General features: G+C 45.2%; 1 protein-coding gene across 3 annotated transcripts in view; it reads right to left on the reverse strand.

Annotated features, from left to right (window-relative positions):
* Positions 1-9454: 9454 nt before the first annotated feature.
* Elapor1 (endosome-lysosome associated apoptosis and autophagy regulator 1) overlaps positions 9455-17890 on the reverse strand; it is an 89183-nt gene continuing 80747 nt past the window's right edge. For 2 of the 3 annotated variants that reach the window (XM_036189853.1, XM_036189855.1), the window contains 4 exons: positions 14836-14962; positions 14577-14755; positions 13405-13570; positions 9455-12120 (listed from right to left, as the gene is read on the reverse strand). In XM_036189853.1, coding sequence (XP_036045746.1) covers positions 12052-12120; positions 13405-13570; positions 14577-14755; positions 14836-14962 — 541 coding nt within the window. In that variant the 3' untranslated portion in view covers positions 9455-12051. Of the gene's footprint in view, positions 12152-13404; positions 13571-14576; positions 14756-14835; positions 14963-17890 lie in introns of all 3 variants that reach the window. The other variant, XM_036189854.1, reaches the window with a different exon arrangement.

A 17890-nucleotide genomic window follows, 5' to 3' on the forward strand; every position in this document is an offset into this window, starting at 1 on the left:
AAACTGCCTGCTCCTTGATGCAAAGCAGGATAGATAGTGGTTGAATGCCTGTGCTGTGCATTGTTCTACCTCTGACCTTCAAGACTGGATATAAGCTGGCTGTGAAATAAACTTGCAGCTGTTCAGCATTGGCTGGCAGTCCTCTTGAAAAAAGAAAGAAAGAAAATGGAAATCAGATGAAAAATATAAGAATAAATGTTGCCGGGCGGTGGTGGCGCACGCCTTTAATCGAAGCTCTGGGGAAGCAGAGGCAGGTGGATCTCTGTGAGTTCGAGGCCAGCCTGGTCTACAAAGTGAGTTCTAGGACAGCCTCCAAAGCTACACAAAACAAACAAACAAAAAAGTTTGTGAATGCTTGTGCTAGGGCTGGCTGGTGAGATGGCTCCTCAGATAAAGGTGCTTACTTCAAAGCTTAAAGTCTTGAGTTCGATTCCTGGGACCCACAAGTTGGAAGGAAAGAACTCCCCTTCCCAAAAAGCAGGCATAAGATTAAAATACTCATTCTACCTGGTAAATATAAGAAGTAACATAATAGCACAGTGCATTGATCAGTTTAGAATCAGGATTTTTAGTGTGGAAGGGAAACTAGCTATCTCTTCTCTTTTACTTTTTTTTTTTTTTTAAGATTTATTTATTATGTATACAGTGTTCTGCCTGCATGTATGTCTGCAGGTCAGAAGAGGGCACCAGACCTCATTATAAATGGTTGTGAGCCACCATGTGGGTGCTGGGAATTGAACTCAGGACCTCTGGAAGAGCAGCCAGTGCTCTTAACCTCTGAGCCATTTCTCCAGCCCTCTCTTTTACTTTTCTTTTCCTTCCTTCTTTGTCTCCTCTCTCTTCCTTCCTCCCTCCCTTCCTCCCTGCCTTTCTTCCTTCCTTCTTTCCTTCCTTTCTTCCTCCCTCCCTTCCTTCTTCTCGAGTCTCACTGTGTTCTGAAGCTATCCTCAGACTGTGACCCTGTAACCACATGCAATGGGTCACATCTTGGTAAATGCAGAGCCAAAAGCTACAGCTAAAAGGCAGATTTGCTACCTTACTCAGTGAGTAAGAAGAGAGCCCTGCAGGTTTGTGTGAGAGGCGCGTGCATACTCAGATAGGAAGGCACTTTAGGAACATTCCCCAGTGTGCTCACATCACTAAGCCAAAGCTTCAGGAGCCCCAAAAGACTACCCACCCTTCCCTGTACACCAAGGAGACAGTAGTTACAAAGTACAGAAAATGGAGGCTTTTAAACAACATGATCACTTTAGGAAGGACAGAAAAAGGGATTCAGTGACACACACACACACACACACACACACACACGCCCCAAAGACTAACAGGAAGGGAAACAAAGCTCATTTGCAGAACCCTTGCCTCACATACTCAAGACCTGGTTCAGATTCCAGCACTAAAAGAGAGGTGGGGGGAGACGGTTGAGATTTTTCTAGAAAAGGGAGATAAAGGAGGGGCTTGGGGTCTGTATAGCTGACAGAGCAGGTAGTCCTGGTCAAGCCTGTAGCTGGACTGGACAGTATCTCAATTCTGGTTGCACTAGGTCTCTGGAGAGGTTGTTATGGCTGTTCTCACTTGCCTGGAACAGTCTGGTTCTGATGACATGATGAATCCTCCAATCGGAGGCAGCCCTATCATTGAGGGAATCGCCTTCATTGGGTGGGGTGGGGTCCCTTCTGTAGCTTTCTGCTGCTGCTTGGAAGCAGTTTGGGTCATTTGTCATAAAGATGGTAATCAATCATGTCTATAGTTCCTGGAACCCAAGGAAGAAGAAACTCAGGAGGCAGAAAAGGTTAAAGTGATAAAAACAAGCCCAGGACGATGGTATGGAGCTCGAAGTGACTGGTGCTCCCTGTTCACGCTATTTTGTTTTTATTTTTTGTTCTTTTAACACTATGGAGCTCGACCAGTGACCCATGCTCCCCATTCAAACTATTTTGTTTTTATTTTTTGGGTTTTTTTTTTTTGTTGTTGTTGTTGTTTTTGAGAACAGAGTCCCAAAGTCATTATGTAGCTGAGGATAACCTTACACTCCTGATCATCTGGCCTCCATCTCCCAAACGTGGAGATTATAGCTATGTCCCACCACATACACCTCTCCATCACTCAGCTTAAGGCAGTATTTTCAGCCTGTGGAGTCTCATGTCAGATACTTACATTATGATCCACAACAGTAGCAAAATTAGAGTTATGAAGTAGCAATGAAATGACTCTGTGGTTGGGGGCCACCGCAACATGAGGAACTGTATGAAAGGGTTGCCGCATTAGGAGGGTTGGGGACCACTGGCTTAAGGAATATATTCCTGAGCATGCTTGGTGTGAGGTCACATTGTTCAAGAAGGAAGAATTATGTACACATTACTGGGCATTCTTAGCTGAAGGTCATGGATCTTGTCCAGAGTTAAAATGGTGAACACAAATAGCAGAAATAAGTACAAATAAGAGAAAATAACCTAAAATAGAGTGCTTTTGGGGAGTGCTCAGTGTTTCCCAAACTGAAGGAGCAATTTGAAGGTGCATCACTATGCGAGTGTGTTCCTGTCCACCTCTGCCCACATTAAGGGCTAGAAGTCAAGGAGTTCTCCTGCTTCCCAAGTAGATGGGGCTACAACTGTACATCATTGCACCAAGCTAATGTGATTAAAAACAAGTAAAGCTTACTGTCCTTTACTGAGTTAGCCAGATGTGTATGGCTGCCAAAAGAATACTAGTCCGAAGGAGATAACCAGTGTCGCTGCAGTGAGTAATTCTCACTAAAAACAAAGGTGGTAGCACAGCTTCCCATAATCCTGGTAGATTGGAAATTAGAGCTAGCCTGGTCTGCACAGTGAGTGTCTAAGCTGGGCTGTGTAGTAAGATTGTCTCAAACATAACAAAATAAACAAATAAATAGTTACAGAGTGCTGGTGTGAGGCCATAACCCCTTCACAGTCATTTCCATTAGCCCTTATGATGACAAATACCTAGCTTTTGGGTGTTGCTGGGACTCAAGGGTTTAAGAACCCTTAGCAGGCTACACCGAGGCCTTTCTTCAGCTTCTCTTTGTGTTCCTTTTTTCTTTCCTGGATTCAGAGTGAGATTCCTCCATGTTTAATTAGACAGGTCCAATCCTGTCACTTTCCTGCTACCCTTGGGAGATTGTCCAAACATGGCGATCACTATGCCTGCTGCCTACCAGCTCCTGGGAATGGCCTTTCCTCTCTCTCTCTGCCACACAGCACGTTCTCCTTGCCATGGAGCCTTCTTCACACAAGCTCCTTTTACTTGGAGTTCTCTTCCCCTTCTTTGTTCCAACTAATTTTCCCTTCTCCTGTGAAGCCCTTTCCAGCACCCTCTGTCCTGTCTCCCAGGTTGATTAGCATCCTTCTGATTTCCTAAGACATTTGGGTTTTATCTTTTAAGGTGTAGGGGTGTGTGTGTGTGTGTGTGTGTGTGTGTGTGTGCGCGCGCGCGCGCGCTCCACTGTGGCCAGGACTGGGTATTGGATCCCCTGAAGCTGGAGTTACACGTTTGTGAGGTACTTGATGGAGGTGCTGGGGTCCAAGTTATGGGGTCCTTTGATAGAGCAATAAGTCTTAGCCATCAAGACCATCTCTCCAGCCCACATGCTAGTTTATTTGTTGATTTTGAGACATGTCTCTCTCTGCAGTCCTGGCTATCCTGAAACTCTCAATGTAGAACAGTGTGGCTTTGAACTCACAGAGAACCACCTGCTTCTGCCTCCCAGGTGCTGGGATTAAAGGCGACGCCACACCCTCGGCTCCACGCTGGTTTCTCTTGTGCTATTTCCAGAGTCATTCAAATTCTAGGTTTCCCATTCCCTTCCGTCGAGACACTGTAACAAAGGGTGATGCTGCTCTCCTCGGGTGGCTAGAAAGGAATTTAGAGGTCTCCTGGATGGTCATGGAAAGCTACCAGACCTAGGGGAACTGAGCCAGCCTCTCCCTCTGATAGAACTGGGGTGACAAGTCAACGCTCCTGTCACACTGAGCCATGTAAGAAGTTGCTCTTTATGTGGGATTGTGAGCTTTTTAATTAAAAGTAAATCACTCGAACAGGGTGGCACTCCATGGCCCACACTGACCTGGAACATGCTGTCTTAGAATTCACGGCAGTCTCTACTCTCAGCCTTCTGAGTGCTGAGATGTCAGTCATGAGACACCATATTCCACCAGTTAGGGTTCTTTGTTGTTTTGCTTTGGGTTTTAATTGTAGTTTTGAGACAGTCTCACCCTGTAACCCAGGTTGGCCTTCAACTCATGTCAATTCTCCTGCCTCAGCCTCCCAAGTGCTAGGATTATAAGTGTGACAACCACAACCTGTTGTTGGTTTTTTGGTTTTTTTTTTTTGGCTCTTTTGGGGGGGCTCACCACCCAGCTCCCAAATAAATCACACACAGAGGCATTATTACTTATGAATGCCCGGCCTTAGCTTGGCTTAGTTTCTTGCCAGCTTTCCGTGACTTAAATGATCTCATCTATCTTTTGCCTCCAGGCTTTTCCCGTTCTCTTACTTCTGTAAATCTTACTCTTCTCCATGGCTTGCTGTGTAGCTGGGTGGCTGGCCCCTGGAGTCCTCCTCCTTCTCTGGCTTCTCAGTCCCTGCTCCCAGATTTCTCTCTCCTGCCAGCCCCGCCTATCCTTTCTCCTGCCTCACTATTGACCATTCAGAGCTTTATTAGACCACCAGGTGTTTTAGACAGGCACAGTAACACAGCTTCACAGAGTTAAACAAATGCAACATAGACAAAAGTAACACCCCTTAGAATAATATTCTACCACAACCAGCTTTTGTTTCATAGTTTAGGGTGGTGTCTCATACAGCCAAGGGTGACCTGAACTCACTCAGGACCCTCCTGCTTTCAGCTGAGACTCAAGGTTAGGGAATTTGAAGGGACTCTGGCCAGCTCTAGTGCGGCAAGCATGGCTCTGGCAGGCCTTGCCCTTCCCCCATTCCCTCTGCCTTGCTAAAAACTGTTAGATTACATTCCTAAAGCTAACCACCAAAGTCCCTTATTTGGCCACTTCTTCCTTGTGAGGCTGACTACCCAGGTCCAGGTACCGAAGTACTGAAGTCCACCAATCAAAAGTCCCCCTTTAGCTTACCTAATTAACACGCCCAATTAAAATTAAGTACCTCAATCTAACACCGGGTTTTTCCTTGTACCTTTATAAACTACCATTTTCCTATATGCCCCGTCTGTCTCCTCTCTATCCAGAGACGGTCCTTCATTCCTCTGGAACAAATATTCCCTTCCCCCTTTCCTTGTGCTCTCTCCCTTCTCCCTTGTCCTCTATCTCCTGTCTTTGTCCCTTATTCCCTGCCCTCTGTCCCTCTGGGGTAAATAAATCTCCTTTGTGCTGAGAACAGGTCTTGGGGTTCCTGAGCCCGATACTTTTCCTTTCAGAATTAACGTTAGCAATAAGAAGAAATTATGTTTCCAAATTGTTTTGTTTGAGAAGGTGTTTCATTCTTTAGCTCAGGCTGGCTTTGAACTGGTGGCTTTCTCAGCCTCAAGTATTGGAATTACAAATTACATTTCGAAACACCAAACTTAGCAATAGGAAACCTCCTCCTCCTCCCCCTCCTCCTCCTCCTCTTCTTCTTTTGGAGACACTGACTCGTGTAGCCCAGGTTGGCCTTGAATTTGCTATGTAGCAGAGGATGACCACAAGCTTCTGATCCTCCTGCCTCTGTCTCCCTAGGGATTTCAGGTGTGACTATACCTAGTTTTATGATACTAGGAATTGAACCCAGGATTTCCAGTATGCTAAGCAAGCACTCTTATCAACTGAGCTGCATCCTCTGCCCTTAAATGTCTTCTTAAAGGTTTAGACAAAGTTGTAAACCAGGTAGGTGGTGGTGGTGGTGGTGGTGGTGGTGGTGGTGGTGGTGGTGGTAGTGGTGGTGGTGGTAGTGGTGCACGCCTTTAATCCCAGCACTCAGGAGGCAGATCTGTGAGTTTAAGCCTTTTGAACTCTCAGAGTGAGTTCCGGGACAAGCCAGGGCTACACAAAGAAACCTTGTCTCCAAAAACAAACCAAAAGAAAAAAAAAATGTTTAGACAAAGTAGTGAGGTATCTTCTTCCCTGGACAATCTTCTTTGCCAGTGGAATCCTTCAAATTATCTGCATAATTCTGCTGCCCCCTGTGTGATTTCAGGCTTGATTCTGTCTGTAGTTCTTCTCTTTGGTCTTACAGTTTATGTTACGTTAAGAAGACAAACAGCAGGACTGTTGTGTGGTTGTGATACAGCTTTGGCTGTTGTGTGTCCATCGGGGGAGGCAGAACCTTTCAAAGTTGGTGACTTTTAAGCTGTGTGAGGTCTGCCAGGAGTGAAGGAAGGGAGGAGCTTAGGCGAGGGAGAGCAGGTGTCTCCACGGAGTGCCTAAGGAGGACGGGTTACTCCAGGGAGGGCGGAGGAGGGTGCTGGGGATCCTGCGGCCCTGGCCGCAGTCACTGGAATTTCTTCCTCTGTCGTAATAGGGACAGTGCTGCTCTAGGCTTTTCTGAGAACAAGGCAGCTTCATCAAGGCATTTAATCTGGATTTAACAGATAACAATTCGTTTCCTTTTCTACTTCTTAGAGTTTTCATTTTATCCCACAGGTCGGAGTGATGTTTGAAATCTTTCCCTGCTAGTACTACTCAGTTTGAGGCCAGCCTGGTCTTCAGAGAAAGATCCAGGACAGGCACCAAAACTACATGGAGAAACCTGGTCTAAAACAACAACAACAAAAACAAAACAAAACAAACAAAACAAACAAAAAACAGGCAAGCTGGCAAGACGGCCTACTAGGTAAAGGCCGGTGGCTAAACCTGAGGCCCTGAGTTCAATCCCAGGGACCCATAAAGTGGAAAAAGAGAACCAACTCCTGCAAATTGTCCTCTGACAGCCACAGGTGCACCATGGCAGTTGGGTACTCACTCTCACTGTTACTGTGTAAGGGTCTTTTCTCTGCCAGTTACAGAATTAGAAAGCAGGAAAAATCTCAAGCACAACAGGCAGAAGCAGAGAAATCTCAGATAGCAAACAGATCAAACAGTAAAGAAAGGCTTTTGCTGGACGGTGGTAGCACACACTCAGGAGGCAGAGGCAGGTGGATCTCTGAGTTCAAGGCCAGCCTGGTCTACAAAGGGAGTTCCAGGACAGCCAGGACTAACTTGTCTTGGAAAACACACACACACACACACACACACACACACACACACACACACACACACACACACAAAAGTAAAGAAGAAAGACTTTACTGCCCAGCAAAGCACACAGAAGACAAAGCAGGGGAAGCCAAAACTGTCCTTGAGGGGGTGGAGTGAGGTGAGGGGGTGGGAGGGGAGTAGGGGCTTGTTGTGGGGGGGGGTGCAGGGTTCGAGGGGGGGAGGTTAAGGGTCTTTGAGAGAGTTGTCCTCTCCCAGTTTAGGGTTGCTCAGTTTGGACAAAGACAGGGAAACTGGTCCACAAACACATCCTGGTCTGGCCTTGAGCTTGTCAGACCTGTCCACAGGCAGGAGGCCCTCCAGGTAGGATTAAAGGCCCCTCAGGCCTTTGATTTTAAGCTGCCAGGCTTGGGTCTCAGGTCAGGAGGGTGAAGAAGAAGCCTGTCATCTTGAAGTTCAGCATCTTTATTATCTAGTCATGGCCCCTCTCCCTGTCTGCCTGTCAGGGAATCTACCCAACGCTCACTCTAGAAATGGAAAGTAGAAGGATCAGGAGTTAAGGTCGTTCTTGGCCCAGGTAGGAACGTAGGAGATCCTATCTCACAGCAGCAGCAAGGCTGTCCTTTGTAGCACTACCAAGAACATTTCTTCCTTTAAACACGAGTTTTAGTTGTCTGAATAATAGAGTGTGAAGTATGAACATAGTGTTAGAAGTATGTTTAAAATAATCATAATGCGGGCTGGAGAGATGGCTCAATGGTTAAGAGCACTGGCTGCTCTTCCAGAGGTCCTGAGTTCAATTCCCAGCAACCACGTGGTGGCTCACAACCATCTGTAATGAGATCTGGTGCCCTCTTCTTTATACATAATAAATAAGTATTTGAAAAAAAAATCATAATGTTGAAATTGCTGAGAATTCCTGGAAATGTTAATTTAGTGTTCCTGAATCTCAAAGAGTAACCTGCAAGAAATTTGAGAACGCTGAGGAACTTGGTTTTTTCACTGTATGATTCTATAATGTATCATTGTTGCTCAGTAAATGTCCTTTATGTTTTGTAACCAAAACAAAACAAAACAAGCCACCACAACAACAGTGGGGCCGGAGAGATGGCTTTGCAGCTAAGAGCACTGGCTGCTCTTACAGAGGACCTGAGCTCAGTTCCCAGCAGGCACATTTTAGCTAACCACCCTCTGAAACTCCAGCCCAGGGAATCTGACACCTCTTTCTGTCCACCTTAGGTTTCAGGCATACATGTGGTGCACAAGTTTGTACATGCAGACTATACACCCACACACATCAAAATTAAATGAGTAAGAATTTAAAAACACACACACAACAACAACATGAAAGATCTACACATGCCCACAAAACCAAAATGCACAGTCAGGCATGCAAGACTGCCATGAGTTTGAGGCCAGCCTGGGCTACATAGTCAGTTCTAGTCAGCCTAGGCTACAGTGGCTCAAAACCAAAGCCAAAACAAAAAGCAGAGATAAAGAGGGGCAAGAGGATACAAAAGACTAATGATGGGCCGTGTTGCCACTTGCCTTTTGTCCCCGCGCCGCATGGGGAGGCAGAGGCAGGCAGATCTCCAGGCCAGCCTGGTCTACAGAGTGAGTTCCAGGACAGCCAGGGCTACACAGAGAAACCTTCTCTTGAAAAACCCAGGAAAAAAGAGAGAAGGTTCTAGTGACAGAGGAGTGGGAAGGGCTGGAGGAGGAGGAAAACCTTGTTAGATCTAGAGAGTTTCCCCAAAGACCGATGTAGAACATTCATGCCTTGTAATATTCAGATTCAAAAGCCTGTGGCAGCCTAAACTCATGTGGCGGGTACAGTTCTCCTGGGGTGCTAAGTGTACGTAACTAGAGGGGAAGAAAGTACTGGATCAGAAGAAGCCAGCCATCCTGGGGAAGGTGGGTCTGTAGGGAGTATCTACAACTGCCTCCACCTCTAGTCTGTAATAACCCACTTCCTACTAGGAAAAGCTAAGTTTGTTTGTGTTTGTGGAAACGTTGTGTGGCTGACTAACCCCTCTGGAGAGAAGATGTCTGACTCGGGGAAGGGACCTAACAAGCTATCTTTGACTTTTGAGATCTTTTGTCCCTCACCCAGTCTTGGTATTATTTCATTATTATAGAAACTGAGGTGTTTGGTATTAACTCCTCAACAGGTGCCAAGAATGTTCTAGCCTCCATCCTGCACATTGTTCCTTTCTCTGTTCATCTTTTCTGACTGAGCTTCAAAGACATCATTTCTCACTCACTTGTCCAGCTACCCATCCCCATACTTCAAGAAAGACAGTTCAAAAGGTATGTTTTTATTTTTAAAAAATGACATGCAACACCCATCCCTAACAAACTATAAATGCGTGGGATACAGAGTAAAAAGGAAATCCAACCCATCCTGATGAGACAAAGCTGAAAAATCTTTTACAAAGCTTCTGTTATATAAATATAGTCAATTTTAGCTTTAATATAGAGTTAGACAAAAAAAAAGTTTTGATAAGAAATCCCCTGGTCCTTAGATATACCATAATCTTCATTTGTATTCCCAGCCAAATACAGGGATGACTGCAGGATGAAATTGTCATTTAGGATTCTAGATATCCATATGGAGTTTACATACTATCTCCTGAGCCAATCCTCTGCCCCTAAAGCTTATGCAAACTAACACAGCCCTGGCTCAAGGGCTAATGTGTCTGTCCTAAACTGTATGGCCATGGTCAGTGATGTAGCTCAGTGGTAGAGCACTTTGCTTAGCATGTGAGAAGCCCTGGGTTTCATCTTCAGTGCAGAAAACTAATTCACTGAATTGTGTGTTTTGAAAGGGTGACTTATGCAGTCTGTAAATTAGATATTAGTAGAGCTACTGAAATTATCTGCAGTTGCTGAGCTGCTAGAGAAGCAACAGGTGACCCCTTTCCTTTAGGAAGCACCCCAGGAAGGAGTAGAGGAGAGATCCCAAAAATGCTATCATAGAATCAGTGCAGTCTGAGGATGTGTGGGGTTGGGGTACTCAATTCTAAGACATCCCAATAAAGAAGTCCAAAGAGATGAACTTTTCCCTACTTCTTACAGAATAGTCTAAGTTATCTCCTGTGGTCTTCATCACAGAAAGCAGTCATTCCATAGGAAGCAGAAAGCAAAGAGGCTGCAGGAGACTGGCCATGAGTTCACGGCCTACGTGTACATATCCATTCAAGACTATTCCAGTATGGTCGAGGCCTGACAATCACACAATCGGGGACAGCTTGGATACCCAAAGAAAAGTTTTTCTGTTTAGTCACTGTGGATGCCTCTGATGGTCAGAAGTCATGGCATAGCTTCGTTTCTTTCTGATTCTTAGAAACCATCACCAGGGAAGCCATGAGTATCAGATGAGCAAGTCACTTTTTGGCTGACAAACCACTCAGAAATGCTTCTCTGTTCTATGCCAATCACCTGTCACTGGGGAAAGGGCACAGGTGTAGACCACGGGGAGCTCAACCAAGAGGTGGCCATTCTGGCGTAGGATGAAAGAGGTAGAATTCCCAGGAGTAGGAAGAAAAAGTAAACTGGACGTTTTCTATTTTTTTTCTATTCTAGACACTTCATCAGTTATAGCTGAGTAAAAGGAGGAGATGGAGAAACTCCACACTGTGAGACGGTACCTAGTCTGCTCACCTTCCAAAGAGGTGTCACCAGAAATGGAGGCTGGGAGTCTTTTAGAGTTTTAGAGTACAAAGGAATCGAGAATAGGACAGAAGCTGGGGTGACAAGTCCCTCAGGTGGGTGCAGACCTTAAAACATCCCTGGTTTTCCTCCCTGAAGACTGGTTAGTATCCGCCTTGCATGCAGCCCCTTCCTGGGCAGTCTAGAAGTACGTAACTCTGTGGCCTAGCAGATATCCTGACCATAACTGGTCCATGTCACCGTGGGCTGGAGTCCCTAGTACCACCCATTAAAACCCTGGCCTCCTGTGTTCTTTCCAAATAAGATGCTACATCCCATGATGCCCTAGGACTGAGGTGCTCACTGATGGGCGGTTCCTCGCTGGCAAGTGTTGACTATCTCCCAGTGAAGTCAATAGAAGATAAAGCTTGACTTACCTGGTTCTTTCTAGTGTCCTAAGGAGATGGAAGGGACATTTTCAAAAATCAGCTGTGGGGAACAGGTCTACTCAGGGCTTTGGGCAAGTTCTTGATAAGTAAATAAATAATCTCCTTTGCCTTTAGTGGGAATATTTATCACTTAAGAGAAGGAAATGAGGTTTCGGGTTATAAAATAGAACAAACAAAACTCCTTCTTTCTTGCCTTTCTTTGTGTTTTTTCCCAGTTTCTTCTTACACCGGCTTCGACTCACCTTGTCCCCAGACTGTCCACGGGTCCCTGTCCAGTCTCATTACCCAGAAGGAATAAACCCAGGCTGCTGGGAAGACTGTCCGTCTCCAGCCTTCCCTCACCCAGCCTCTCTCCTAAAGAGATCGTGAATCGAAGGCCTTTATCTGACCAAGGAAACTTTCAGCTGCGCCTGCCCTCAAACAGGAGGCCAGAAGTCAGTCCTATACTTCAAAAGGGACTATTTTCACTCCAGAGCTGTAAGAGTTATGAGCAGAGGAGAGTATGGCTCCGGGGGCGGGAGCGGGGGTGGGGGTGGACTATTTTAGGACACAAGATACAAGCAAGGAAACGATACACAAAGTGTGGGTATATTTGGTAGGTTTGAGGCAAGCAGAGAGAAAGGTTTGGGTACTCTATAAAAAAACAAGGGTCTGAAATCCAAACTTCCGATAAGGCCACGATGAAGAGATTCCCAGCAGCGGAGAATGCAGGGTGCTGGCGTCTAAACTGCCGCAGGCCTGCAGGGTGATGCGCCCAGATGAGAGGCGGGCGGGCGAGGCAGGACCCGGGCCTCTCACAGGTCCATGTCTGGGCCTCCTGAAGACGTCTTCAGCGGCACCGAGTCGAATCCATCAGGAGTCCTCTGAAAGAGAGATGGCGACAGGCGCTGGCGGCTGCACGGGGCAGATTAAGGGGACAAAGAAGAAAATGGAAAACAGGTGACCGAAGGAACCCTTCGGGACTTCCGGATTCCTGTGGATTGGTGGGAACATAGGAACGGGTTGCCCTCTGTTCTTCCTGCTGTCTATAGACTCAGAGAATAAGAAAATTATGAGCCGGGCGGTGGTGGCCCACGCCTGTAATCCCAGCACTCGGGAGGCAGAGGCAGGTGGATCTCTGTGAGTTCGAGGCCAGCCTGCTCTACAGAGTGAGTTCCAGGACAGCCTCTAAAGCTACTGAGAAACCCTGTCTCGAAAAAAACAAACAAACAAACAAATAAACAAAAAAGAAAGAAAGAAAGAAAAAGAAAAAAAATTATGATTCCTGCTTTGCATCTTTGTTTAGTTCTAGAGGTCCCAGACAGACGTATGAGGGCCCCAGAGTAACTATTCTCTCGCTGGTGGGAAGGAAAAAAAAAAAAATCAAGGCCAAAGTTGGCCACGGGCGTCACCCTGACAAGTCAGCACAAAGGATTAGACTCTGGCATTGAACACCTACTTCTGCCACCCCTTCTTCAACACGCTTCCTGCCCCCTCCTGTCCTCTTGCACCCGCCCCAGCCACACCTGTTTGAAAGACTCCCTTGTGCAGAAATCAGGTGTGTGTTCAGCCCGGGAGGAATTGTTTGGGTGCCCTCTGCTGGCCCTCCGCCCAGAGAGAGTGGTGTCCATAGGCATTAAGGAGCTTCACGCTGGCTCACCACCTCACCCAACCAGAGCCCCGCTCATACCAGGGGCAGTTTAGGCTTGGCTATGACTCAGCCTCTCAGGCTGGGGCCCACACACCTTGGGGATAGCACCCTCCACTGGCCTATCAGAAACTGAACCTAGAGATGGCCTCCCCTTCACTAAAACACACACACACACACACACACCCCGCGCCCCCCCCCCATTTGTATATGTGTGTGTGTGTGTGTGTGTGTGTGTGTGTGTGTAACTATCTATCACACATGGGCAGTTCAATACTCCTTCTGGAAGCTGAAAGGCCCTATCAATCCATCTACTAGAATACACATTGGGAGGAGTGAGCAGGATGAGGCCTTGGCCCCAGGGAGGAGGGTATTGATGTGAAATGCAGAAGGTGGTGTTTCTAGGAGAGGCTGGGGGTTAGGAGCAGAGTATAGGTCTTAAACGGAGCAGGGCCACTCTGTCTCAGGGTCCTCTCCACCCCCTAAGCTGATTCTCAGGTCACTTATAGTCCCTCTCTACCTTGGCAGTAAAGGATTTGATCTTCCCAAAGAGTGACTTCTTGCTGGTAAAGATGAGGTCATCTTCCACATCCTCTCCTTCCATGATGGCACAACTGTCTGCTGCTGGCAGGTCACAGTCTTTGAGAGTAGCATTCATCACCAATTTGGAGTATTTGTATTCTAGTCTGTGAAACGAGGGAAGGAAAGAGGCAAAGTATGAGAATGTGGCATCGAGGGAAGTGGTTGATACACACAGATAACCCCTCCCTTGCCATGAGGGGAATGGTTGGGTTACACATAGATAGCCCCTATGTAAGGAAATCGAAGCCTTGCAAAGGGTGTGAAGGATAAGTGAACAGAAGGAATTTTGCTTCCCAGTTGAAGATCTTTTTTTCTTCAAGGCTGGTTGTTTCTCAAAACAGAAATATTTATAAAGCTGTGCCTTGTTTGTTTGGTTTTGGTTTTGGTTTTTCGAGACAGGGTTTCTCTGTGTAGTTTTGGTGCCTGTCTGTAGAGTGCTGGCCTTGAACTCACAAAGATTTGCCTGGCTCTGCCTCCCGAGTGCTGGGATTAAAGGCATGGGCCACCGCCACTTGGCTTGTTTTTGGTTTTTATGAGACAGGGTTTCATATAGCCCAGGCTGGCCTGGAATGGATATGTAGCTGGAGGATGACCCTGAACTCTGTCCTCTTGCCTCTAACTTCCAAGTGTTGGGATTACAGGCATGAACCACTGTACCTTGCCTTTGCCTTGTTAATGAAAACAACAAAGAGACCTTTGACTCCAGGTCTCTTGCACATTAGGCAAGCACTCTCACTGATCTACAACCTCAGCCCAAAGATTCTCTTTTCTTTTCTTTCCTTCTTTTTTTGGAGACAGGGTCTCATTATGTAGACCAGGCTGGCCTCAAACTCAGAAATCTTCCTGTCTCTGCCTCCTAAGTACTGGCATTAAAGACCTGTACCACCACACCTGGCTTGGTTTTTCTCTAGAGAATCGTATAGCCATTTTTAGGTAGCCTCCCTGCTCAGGATTGAAGGCCTACAATGGACAAGTGTCTTTAAAAGTCTCTGGCCAATCTCAGGGTCAATAGCCAGCTCCAAAGAAAATTCTCAGGAATATCCTCAGATGTTCTTCCTGCTCAAGGATCCAACCCTGACCTCCCACAGATTCCAACACCCCACCATGTACTTTTGATTCTTCTTCCAAAAGTAGCAGGTCAAGACAGTGAGCAGGATGGCAGTGCAGGTGCCAGCAGAGATGCCTACTTTTAACCAGAAATCTATTGTTTTGCAGATGGTGACTCTCTGCTCAGGCAGGGAGATGCCCCCGGAGCACATCTTTGGTTCTCGCCACATGTAAGTAGTCTTCTGTTGAGGAGAAAAACAGGGACCTCAGAACTCATAATCATTTCCTTTCCTGGGACATTCCCAAGCAGAGGGCAACCTACCTGGATCCCAGCCACACAGCTGCTGACAAAAGTGTGGTAATCAGAGGCTGAACAGAGTGGACAAGCAGCCACATTCTCCCACAGGAAGTGGAAATTACAGCCATCGCAGGTCCCATCAGAGCACATGCTAGCAAAGTAGGAAGGAGATGGAGTCGTCAGGTGATGGCTTGGTGGAGATGCTGTAGAACAATCCTTTTCTACACTCTGAATATGTAATACTCTGATTGGTTAATAAAAATCTGACAGGCTGGTAGCTGGGCAGGAAGTTAGATGGGAAAGCCAAACAGATAATGATGGGAAACAAGACATGCTAGAGGACAGGCAAAGCCATGAGCCACGTGGCAATACATAGATTAATAGAAACGGGTTAATTTGAACGTAAGAGTTAGCTAGTAACAAGTCTGACCTATAGCTTAATAGACATGGGTTAATTTTTTTGTTTTGTTTTTGAGACAGGGATTCTCTGTGTAGTTTTGGTGCCTGGTTCTGCCTCCCAAGTGCTGGAATTAAAGGCGTGCACCACTACCGCCTGGCAACATGGGTTGATTTGAATGTAAGAGTTAGCTAATAACAAGCCTGAGCTATCAGCCAAGCATTTATAATTCATATTCAGCCTTTGAGTTGGTTATTTGGGACCTGGACATTGGGACAGAAAAACTCTACCTCCATTTACATATGGCAGCCCAATGTGGGGTGTGTACATCCTAAGAAAGCTTAAAAAGGGGGGAGGGGTTTCTAGAAACACAGAAACAGAGCCAAGAGCAGCTTCCTAGTTCATGTCTCTCATGCAGACTATGGTACAGAGAGACACATCCCTGGCTGTGGCGTGTGAGCTTGAGCTACAGCATGGCAGATTCTCACAGGCTCACACAAGCCAAGGTGTAGAGAAGCTTCTTCCATCCATGTGCTGTGTGGCAGATGTAGGGTTTTTGTCCATACAGACAAAAAGGGTTAGAGATACACAGTAAGGACAGATTCAGACAAGAAGGCCTCTGAACGGGTCACAGTGTGTTTGAAAAATGTGTGTAGGCTTGAGAGAGAGAAGAGAAAAGGTAGAAATAGCCATAGATTTAAAAATGATTTAAAAATAATAGTAAAGTCCTTGAAAGGGGAATAGAGTAATAAAAAAAATTAAGCCACAAAAAAGCTGGAAATACACAGAGAGTCTGGATTCTATATGTTATTGTGTTGTCTTCAGATTTTGTGACTGTTAATGGGCGAATGATAACTGCTAAGAGACATTTGATTGTGAAAGCTGCTAAATTAAACCAATCTACATATTAAAAAAATATCTTTACTCCAAAATTTAAGTTGAAATGTATGCCACTTTGGGAGAGAGGTTGTGTTTTTGTTTCTGTAGGAAATGAGAGGCTGTGGATTCATTCCAGCTTAAGGAAAATCAGATTTGATGGAGGAATACCCCCTAAAATCCTGACTACAGATATGGAAAAATAAACTTAAAGTAATTAAAAGACACGTGACATATATTTTACCTGCTAAACAAAAATTATCTTTGGCTTGTTTGTATGCAATACACAGTTTATATCTGCATTAATACACACACACACACACACACACACACACACACACACATATATATATATGTTACTTTTAAAAGTTTACATATTTCTAGGACAAGGGAACCAGACACCAGTAATAATGGCCCACATGATCCAACATCCAGAACAGCTCCCAGGCCGCTGACTGAGGTGGTCCAGCCTCACAAAACACTGCAGCTAAGACATAACAATTATCCTGGTTTTCTCAGGGTCCCTCAAAGATTATCAGTGCCCACCAATTAGCAGGAAGTAGTCTAGAAAACTAAGTCCACATTCCCAAAATATTGGTTATAAATGTTTGTTTTCATTTAGGGGGGTTTGATTACAAATTGTTATTGGTCATAGTCAACCTCTTTCTAAAAGAAGAAAGAGAGATATGATATAGAAATGATGGGAGGAAAGGATAGATTATTGAATCTACTTTAATACAAAAAACAAACTATTAATCTCAAAATATTTTACATTGATATGGATTTCAATTTATTGATACAAATTTAAAGTTATTTCTGTTATGCTGTGTGTATATTTCTACTCTTGCTTTTGGTGTCATGTTTATGCAGCTCAATTAAAAATGTAATGTATAATTAAAAATACAGATTAATAGTCATCTCTAATAGTCAAATTTATAGTCATTTTTGGTATGCTTTCAAGGTCATAAACAGATGATTTAAATAGATGATCTTCAAACACTTCAAAGATCTACAGAATATGGCATTTAAGATGTTTTAATAACATAAGGGTCTTTTTATGATAATGAGACACACCTGCTCCTGGCAGCATCAGTTTCAGAGAAGATGTTGGGCAGTGACAAAACCTCATATGGAGTTTGCTTTCTTTATGGCAAAAGCTAGCCATGTGGGCAAAGAAACTGCCCTTGCCTCAATAGCTGACAGTTACTGTCCAAATTGGACCAGTAGGACGTAAGAAAGGTGACTGCTGAACTTTGCCAAGACAAGGTAGGACAGCCCTTCAAAATTCCTGCTTCACAGGAAAGTCTGTCAGATATGCCAGGCCTGTAGGCCAGAGTTGGAGGCCCCAATGTCACAAAGGAACTTTGGGTGACTTTCCAGGCAGCCTCATGTCCTTGTCATTAGGTAACATTTAACTGAGGTCTTTGATGGAGTTGAAGACTAAACCATCATAATTATAGTTTTCCTTAGTTATAATAGAAAGTAAACTAGATACAAAACTTTAGAGTCACCAAGATAAGCTAGATAATTAAGTATTATTCTCTAATTTTGTCAATTGTTACTCTAATTCTTTTTTCTTTCTTTCTGTCTTTTTTTTTTTTTTTTTTTTTGGTTTTTTGAGATAGGGTTTCTCTGTGTAGTTTTGCGCCTTTCCTGGAACTCACTTGGTAGCCCAGGCTGGCCTCGAACTCACAGAGATCCACCTGCCTCTGCCTCCCAAGTGCTAGGATTAAAGGCGTGCACCACCACCACCCAGCTGTAATTCTTACTTAATAACTGTTTTTGTTGTATATAGTTTTATTATAT

This window comes from Onychomys torridus, chromosome 6 (genome assembly GCF_903995425.1).
Source record: "Onychomys torridus chromosome 6, mOncTor1.1, whole genome shotgun sequence".
NCBI classification, from domain to species: Eukaryota; Metazoa; Chordata; class Mammalia; order Rodentia; family Cricetidae; genus Onychomys; species Onychomys torridus.